We start from the raw sequence: 8,511 nt of genomic DNA, 5'->3' as shown, positions 1-8,511 counted from the left end.
CAGCTTCTCACTTTGTTGCCCTCAATGGAATGCCGTAACATCATAGCTCACACCAACGTTAAACTTCTGGACTCAAGCAATCCTCTTATCTCAGCCTCCCAAGTACAGGTGCCTGCCACTACTCCTAGCTAGTTTTTTCTGTTTTTAGTAGAGACAGGGTCTTGCTCTTGCTCAGTCTGGTCTCAAACTCCTGAGCTCAAGCAACTCACCTGCCTAAGCCTCCCAGAGTTAGCACTGGATCACCAAGTCTGACCATTTAACATTCTTCTCCAAGAATTCAGAGAAAAATTTTTTCAAAAATCACAGTTATTATTAATTGGACATTTCATTAAATTTCCTTCTGCAGTCACTATTTTTTGCATAGTGACATGTCTAAATAACTCCCACATTAAAAGCAATGTACTATTAACACAGATCACAAAGTCACACGCTGTATGACCTGAAAGTAGGCAGATACTTACACTGAACAGCAAATGAAGCTAAAAGGGCAGCAGTATTATAAGGACAAGGCAATCTAAAACAAAAAAGAAAACAGATAACTAAAGGTTAAACATCATTATTTCAAAAGTGCTATAGTTATCACATTTAAGTTTCTATGTCTTTTAATTTTAACTATAAAAAATGAATTTATTTGATGAAAAGAACTCACACTACACATAACCAATTTTTAGTTATTCATAATGATAATGAATTATTTAAATAATATAGAATTAAAAGTATTTTTAAAGTCCATTATAAAAAATTTGAAATAGCCCACCTTCCAGTAAGAATGTCTTGTTTAATTTGCAAAAAATACTGGTACCTTAAAAAAAAAAAAAGATAGCATTTACTGGAATTATAATAATTTTAGTCCTAAGATCTCATATATTTACATTAACAAATAAAACTGAGATATTTAAATATTTGCTTTTATAATCCACATGTCATCATATGTAAAAATAAGCTTTCACAAATTAATGAATCCAAATCTTTAAAATTCTTTGATATTATGATATTTTGTATTTTTAATGTCTTGATTACACTATCTTCCATTTTAAAACTCCTAAAGATTTTTCAGAGTTACATACCCAAAGGAGAAGATAAAGGAGAAATACTGCGGGGGTGGTGGGTGGTGTTGGTTTATGCAGAAAGCAAAACTGCAGCATTACAACCATGGGAGAGTTGAAGGAGCAATGCAATTGGAGAGACCAATTAAAGAAAATCATTCTTTCTCCTGCAATAGAAAGCCAGCTGCAAGGGCAGGCCTGTTTGTTCCTCATTTTATCCTTAGGCAGCAGAAAGTTGCTCATTGGAGAATAGTATCTATCCACTTTCATTTGCGTTAAGAAAGCTCTCTTTGATCAGAAGAAAACATAAGAAATTTCTTTTCCTACTATTGCTCTACTATTATTATAATAGTCAAGTACCAGATTTCCTTTAAAATCAACAAAAATGTTAAGTATCCTATAACAAAACAATCACAAGATGATGACACTGTCCTTTAGTCCCTGCTAGTGAGTAAAACTTTCACTCACAGATTTATCGATGCTTTGGCAAAGTCACCTGCGCTGTACGTTGGCAAAAGACCAAATTTTGTAGTTTTAAATGTTGAAACAAAGAACTTTAAGATTTTTATTGCACCCAACTAAAAATAATCATTCCAATACTCAGCAGTCATTAAAACTTTAGTTTGGCTAATTAGAGTCACCAAAGAGCTCCACTACAATATCCAAATTACCAAAGAATGTAATTAACATTTTTGGAGAATCAGATACTCATTACCACACACACACACACAAAAGCCAACAATTATCCCAGCTTCATTTACTAATTCAGGACATAAACTCCCTGTGAGGTTCAGTGCTTATTATTATAAATATTATCTACTTATTCAATCCAAGACAGTATGTTTCTATCAGGCCTATTTGTTTCTCTCTCTCTCTTTTTTTTTTGAGACAGAGCCTCACTATGTCACCCTCTGTAGAGTGCTATAGCATCACAGCAACCTCCAACTCTTGGGCTTAAGCTATTCTTTTGCCTCAGCCTCCCAAGTAGCTGAGACTACAGGTGCCCGCCACAATGCCAGGCTATTTCTTTGTTGCAGTTGTTTAGCTGACCCTGGGCCAGGTTCGAACCCGCCACCTCAGTGTATGTGGCTGGCACCATAGCCACTGTGCTACAGGTGCCGAACCTGTTTTTCTCTTTTTTGAGACAGAGTCTCACTATGTCACCCTCCGCACAGTGCCATGGCATCACAGCTCACAGCAACCTCAAACTCTTGGGCTTAAGCGATTCTCTCGCCTCAGCCTTCCAAGTAGCTGGGACTACAGGCGCCTGCCACAATGCCAGGCTATTTTTGTTGTTGTCGTCATCGTTGTTGTTTAGCAGGCCCAGGCCGGGTTCGAACCCACCAGCCCTGGTGTATATGGCGGGTGCCCTACCCACTGAGCTACGGGCACTGAGCCTATCAAGCCTATTTGGTTTAATAATTAAAGGTTCCTGATGGGGAATAATCTCAAAGTTATGATGCAAAAGTCATGTGTATCCTTGCCATAAACTGTAAATCCTATAAAAATACTTGCCAAATTTTACTTACATCCTCATTTAACCAAGCAGTAAGGACTGATGAGAGTAGAAGCCAGAATTCAAATCCTAGGTTAAACCAGCCCTGTGATCTTAGACAAATTATTTAAAATTTGGCCAAGCTGTAGTCTTTCTACATTTGTAAAAAGGGAGTAATATCATTTGTTAGTGTTTGTATTTCAGGAATTATAAAAATTTTATTCCAACAATGCTATTTCCTGCTAATACTAAATGATGTTTAACCTGATGGAAGCTCTTGACTCCATTCTTTTCTTTCCCACTAATTCAAAATGGAATCTCAAGGTAAGGTGGTATAGAGTTCCTGTTTTGTGAGGTATAATTTAGTCCTGAAAAATTAGCAGCTGTTGGTCATAAGTGTCTTATTAATCACCATCATTACATTAAGGTTACTCAAGCACGAAAAGTTTTAAAATAGCATTTCCTAACCCTGGCTACATATTAGAATCACTGGGGGAAACCTGTAATGCACAGCAATGTGCAGGTCCCATCTGAGACTTAATTAAATTGTAATATCTCGAGGTGTGGTCTGGACATCAGCATGGCTTAAAGCTCTCCGTAAGTGATTCTAATTTGTAGTCAGGGGAGAAAATAATTATTCTTCTATCATAATAAAATAAAAATTAGACATAGATCCCATTTTACCAAATATCATAAGATTGCATTATAATGCTTTATTTCAAATTTACTTTATAATATCCCATCAGAAAGAATTTTTGAAATAAAGCATTATTTCTAGTGAAAATAAAGTCTTAGACTGATAGACTAAACAGAAATTAATTCTTGGACTACTATCAAATTTCATTTTACTTCTGTTTTGCGAAGTTATTTTTACTTAACAGTGAGGTACATTTTTTCCTTGATTTTGTTTTTGATACAGGCTATAAAAGAATCAATACATTCAAGTTCTATTCAGAAATTCAAAGACAGTTTTACAAGTGAAGTATATTGTTAACATGGCTATAATTGACAATATTTTAATTGAGTAACATTAATTTTTCATAAACATTAAGTCTATTAGAAATCCAATTTTAAATTATTGATATTTTAGCTATAAATACTTCTTATGCATTTTTAACTGATTACATAAAACATATACTATGGAATATTTTATTACTTGATTTCAAGTTATACAGGAAAGAATAAAATACATTTAACAATGCTTTATAATCCACAATTTTAATTAATCCATGGTACTTACATTGAAGTTCATGCAAAATTACAGAGTTTTATTATACTGATAATTATTTATTAAGGAAAAACACCTTGTTATTTTAATTATTTAACAATAACAAGAGCAAAACTTGACTAATTAAGGACTACAATATAAACTAAAAGGTATTCATATAATACAATTTTGCTTTTCAAGATAAATTAGCTTAGATTCTACTATTAGTTGCAAACTTTAGGACTGCCTAAACCAGAGCCTGTATTTCTGTGTTCTCCTATTTTGTGTGTGTATGTGTAATATACATATGTAATATCTGTACTGCTTCTGCAAATACACAGAAAAGGACTCTCAGAATTTCAACCTAATTTTTTTACTTCATTAAAAACTACTCGACAAACACCTAAGGTCTGGCAGTTGCAGTTTATTAAATAACCTTAATTTAATATCCTTTCCATAGGAAGTTTTAGGTATGGATTTTTAATTTGATACCTATCCTTTAAATAATTCTGAATATTGTCACTAGTATGGATTTTTAATTTGATATCTATCTTTTAAATAATTCTTAATATTGTCACTAGCCTATATTCTTATAACTAAAAATTTTATAGAAAGCATAATATGTTAATTTTTATACTTTTTTTAAAAGAAAGTAATTACTAGTTCTGTCTTTCAATTAATACACAAGTTTATCATTCAGGTTATTTTAACAATGACAATTAACACACAGAATTTCTATTTCTACCTTTAACACTTCACTTTACATTCATAAATGCTTACCTGGGCCATTCTTATGTGTACTTTGTCAAGTAGAAGTGACAACAAAAATAAATAACCTAAGCTCAGACGTAAAATGGGTAGTGAAGTGGGTATCCAAAGGCCTCAATATTTCAATGTACTCCCGGTAATATCCTTTATAAAGTCCATTATATTTTCTTTAGAACAAAAGTTTAAGAACACACAGGAAAAAAAGGTACTTACTGACCATTATTCCTGCTCACAGTGGTTAGATATTTTATAAAGTCTCAACGAAAACAAATACATATAAAATATGTTCTTACATTAAAAAAAAATCTCACTATGTAGCATCCCTTGGATTTCATTTCAGCAACATCTGATTACGTCTATTAATTACAGCAATACTTAGCCATTGTTGACTCAGAAGGTTGTCTGTGGCTGGATAAGGTGGCCGTAAAGTTCTAATCCCTTAAAGCCCTCCCAGCCATCCAAAAGAGGACAAAACAGCTATCTTTGATCATCCTTAATTTGTTATGTATGTTAATCAGGAAGCTCAGAATTACAGCACAGTAATCTATTTTTGCCTAACTAATATTAAAATTTCATATGAGAATTTTGACAGTATTTTCAAGAAAAATATGCTCCATAAACCTACCTTGTATATTCTTCCTGTAACTTGTTGGGGTCACCTACAAAAAATTTGACTCTAAAGTTCAAACTGTAAGGAGATCCTCCTAGAATAAATAAATGCAGTTCTAATTAATCAGATTATATTACCACTTTATCTTTATAAAATATACTTGGAAAACATCAAGTAAACATATATGCTTACTCTTTAGTTGCTTCCTTATTGGTTTGTTTGGATCTAGCCACCTCTGAAAAATAAATAAATAAAACATTTCTTTTTTCCTTGAGGAACTAATACATCCATTCTTACAAATCTGTTCCATTTGAAGATTACTGCTAAAAATTTCATTTCTGAAAAAGCTTAGGGAGGAAAAAACATTAAATCATAATATTTTTCACATTAAATATAATAAAATTATGCTAGAAATCACTGCATCTGTTTGTGGTAACTTCAAGATTCTGATTTTAATTTCCCATCAGATTATACAGCATGTAAGATCTCTATTTCAAAATTAAGATGCTTAATAACTATAGCAATCTGAAGTGATTTCCACTAAATTTTATAGCAGTCTGGAAAAATTTTTTAATTCTCTCCACCTTTCATAAAAAAGAAATGCTGGGCTTTATACTCTTGTTCAGACAAAACTTAACTATAGAACTTGAAAATCTACTCTTAGGGAAATTTTGTAACTTCTACCCTATTCCTTTAAACATAAAATAAAGTACCCCTCCCCCCAAAATTCACCAATTTTATAGGAGCTAATGTTTAGTTTTGAGAACGAATGCTGTTTATGGGTGAGGATTTCAAGTTGTCTCAATACTTCTGAATGCCAGTTGAGCTCTACTCTAGAAAACTATAACTGAATTCACAAAATTTTCAAGTGCCAATATGTTTTGGTTAAAAAAATTAAAGAACTCAAAATGAGGTACCAGATGTGGTAGTATTTTCAAAGCACCATATAAATATAAGCTTATATATCACTACTTACAAACCTAATTTTTATTGCCCATATTTGAATCTAGGCAAAGTACATAATAGAGTCTAATAACAAATGGCTGAGAGTAATCCACGAATCTTTCCTCTCCATGATCTGTAACACCCAACACACTAAATCTAGGATTCCATTTTTGAACTATACTCATACTTAGAATTTATAAATTTATCATCTTTATCTTTCTGGTCTAGGCTTTGGCCATTGCTGTCTTTTTTTTTCTTTTTTCTTTTCTTACCACCACCCTCTTTGTCCTCCATACAGTAGCTTCAGGAGTCTTATAACATATGAGGTCCAATAAGTTCATAAACTCACTGTAGAAAAGTTGTGGCATATTTCACATGAAATACTCCCCTGGTCCATCTAGTGACTGTAGTGATATTCAGCATTGAATGAGGTATGTAGCATGTTTTCCAGGATGAGTTCTTGAACTTAATTGTCAGACCTCACATGACAATAGCTCTGATGTCCATGCCAGAAAAAAAAATTCTAAAATAGTGTGGAAGGGTAGATTAGGATCTAGAAAGTGCATAGCTTCTCAAGGAAAGTACCTTGAAGGTGACTATAGTGATATTCACCAAGGACTTTATACAGCTGACTTCGTAAACAGATTACGTCACTTCTTTGCTACACCTCTTGATAATTTCTCTACAAGGTCCAAAGTCCTTAATACGGATTGAATGGTCTCTTCAGTTCTTCTAAGTCCACCTCAGCTTACTAAGTCCTAGCCATCATGGCTTCCTTTCTATTTCTCAGTGGCCTCTTTTCTATTTCTCAAGATGCTACCTTAAAGCCCTCAAATTTCAAGTTTCCCTTTCACAGGCTGTCCTTCTCTAGCTGGATTCACTTAGCATTACCTATAAGTCTAAGCTTAAATCCTACCTCCCCAGAAAGGCCTTTATTGACCATCTTGCCTATAGTATGTAACGCAGCTCCCACTTAGTCAATTGTTTTTTAAGAACAAGCAAGGAACATTAAATTCCTTCATAACATTACCTCAATTATATTCGTTTTACCTTTTAATTTATTACTTTTTTTTTTTTTTTAAAGACAGGGTATTTCTCTGTTACTTAGGCTAGAATATAGTGGTCCAATGATAGCCCACTGCAACCGCAACCTCCTGGGCTCAAGTAATCCTTCTTCCTCAGCCTCGCAAACAGCTAGGACTATAAGCATGTACTACTATACCTGGCTAATTTTTCTTCTTTTTTTTTTTTTTAATACAGACAAGGTTTTGCTATGTAGCCCAGGGTAGTCTTGAAATCCTGGTTTCAAGCAATCCTCCTTTGGCTTCCCAAAGTGCTGAGATTACAGAGTTTACCTTTTTATTGCTTGCCTCCTTCAATGGATTATGAACTCCATGAAGTCAGGGATAAAATTTGCTTCAGTAAACATTAAATAGATAATACCCAGCACAGGGCTTGGCATATAATAAGTACTAAGAATATTTACTGAAGGACTAAACCTGTTGAATAGTTCAATAGTTGGTGGTAGGGTTTTCAGCCTAAATTGGCACAATTGTTTCTGCTATTTACTTACCTATTTATCCATCTTTCTACCCCTCTACCTATTAATCTAATTATTTTTCATCATATTTTCTAGGAATACTCATAAATTATATTCACTTTAATAATTATCTAAAAACCAAAATTCAAGATTAATTAATTTATCCAAAGTTGACCTTCCTCACTCATTCTCCCTCAAAATATTCCAATACAAGAAATACAAATACATTTCCACATACAAATAGATGTGTTAAATGGACACAGCTTAGAAGGAGTACATGGCAAGTTTTGAGAAATTTAATAGTGCTCATCACTGAGATAGGACCTTGGTTCATGGTTTAAACCATGAAGATAGAGTGATACTATATCAATAAGAGACAGTATATACGGACAGTAAAGAGAGCATTCACGGTAAAAACCTGTCATTAAGTTGAAAAACTAGGAAAAAAGGTAACACACAGAAGTTCTACAAAAAAATAAGCAATGGATAAGAAATTCACAGACAAGGAAATATAAATGGCATTTAAGTATATGAAAAGATAATCTTGGCTCAGCACTGGTAGCACAGTTGTTATGGCGCCAGCCACACGCACCAAGGCTGGCGGGGTCGAGCCCAGCCCAGGCCAGCTAAACAACAATGACAACTGCAACAAAAAACCAGCCAGGTGTTGGGGTGGGCATTTATAGTCCCAGATACTTGGGATGCTGAGGCTAGAGAATTGCTTAAGCCCAAGAGTTTGAGGTTGCTGTGAGCTATGATGCCACAGCATTCTACCAAGGGTGACATACTGAGATGGAAGGGGAAGGGGAAGGGGAGGAAAGAGGAAAGGAAAAAGGAAAGGAAAGGAAAAAGGAAAGGAAAGGAAAGGGGAAAGGAAAGGAAAAAGGAAAGGAAAGGAAA

The 8,511-nt window shown here is 33.9% G+C and overlaps 1 protein-coding gene across 4 annotated transcripts in view; it reads right to left on the bottom strand.

Annotated features, from left to right (window-relative positions):
- PTPN4 (protein tyrosine phosphatase, non-receptor type 4) overlaps window positions 1-8,511 on the bottom strand; it is a 251,583-nt gene that overhangs the window by 97,858 nt on the left and 145,214 nt on the right. For 2 of the 4 annotated variants that reach the window (XM_003792635.2, XM_023514801.1), the window contains 4 exons: window positions 5,319-5,361; window positions 5,142-5,220; window positions 758-802; window positions 462-514 (listed from right to left, as the gene is read on the bottom strand). In XM_003792635.2, the coding sequence (XP_003792683.1) occupies window positions 462-514; window positions 758-802; window positions 5,142-5,220; window positions 5,319-5,361 (220 nt within the window). Of the gene's footprint in view, window positions 1-461; window positions 515-757; window positions 803-5,141; window positions 5,242-5,318; window positions 5,362-8,511 lie in introns of all 4 variants that reach the window. The other 2 variants (XM_023514802.1, XM_023514800.1) reach the window with 1 other exon arrangement.

Source organism: Otolemur garnettii, unplaced genomic scaffold, assembly GCF_000181295.1.
Source record: "Otolemur garnettii isolate 467f Iridium unplaced genomic scaffold, OtoGar3 scaffold00059, whole genome shotgun sequence".
Classification (NCBI taxonomy): Eukaryota; Metazoa; Chordata; class Mammalia; order Primates; family Galagidae; genus Otolemur; species Otolemur garnettii.
This window is presented reverse-complemented; position numbering and strand designations above follow the sequence as displayed.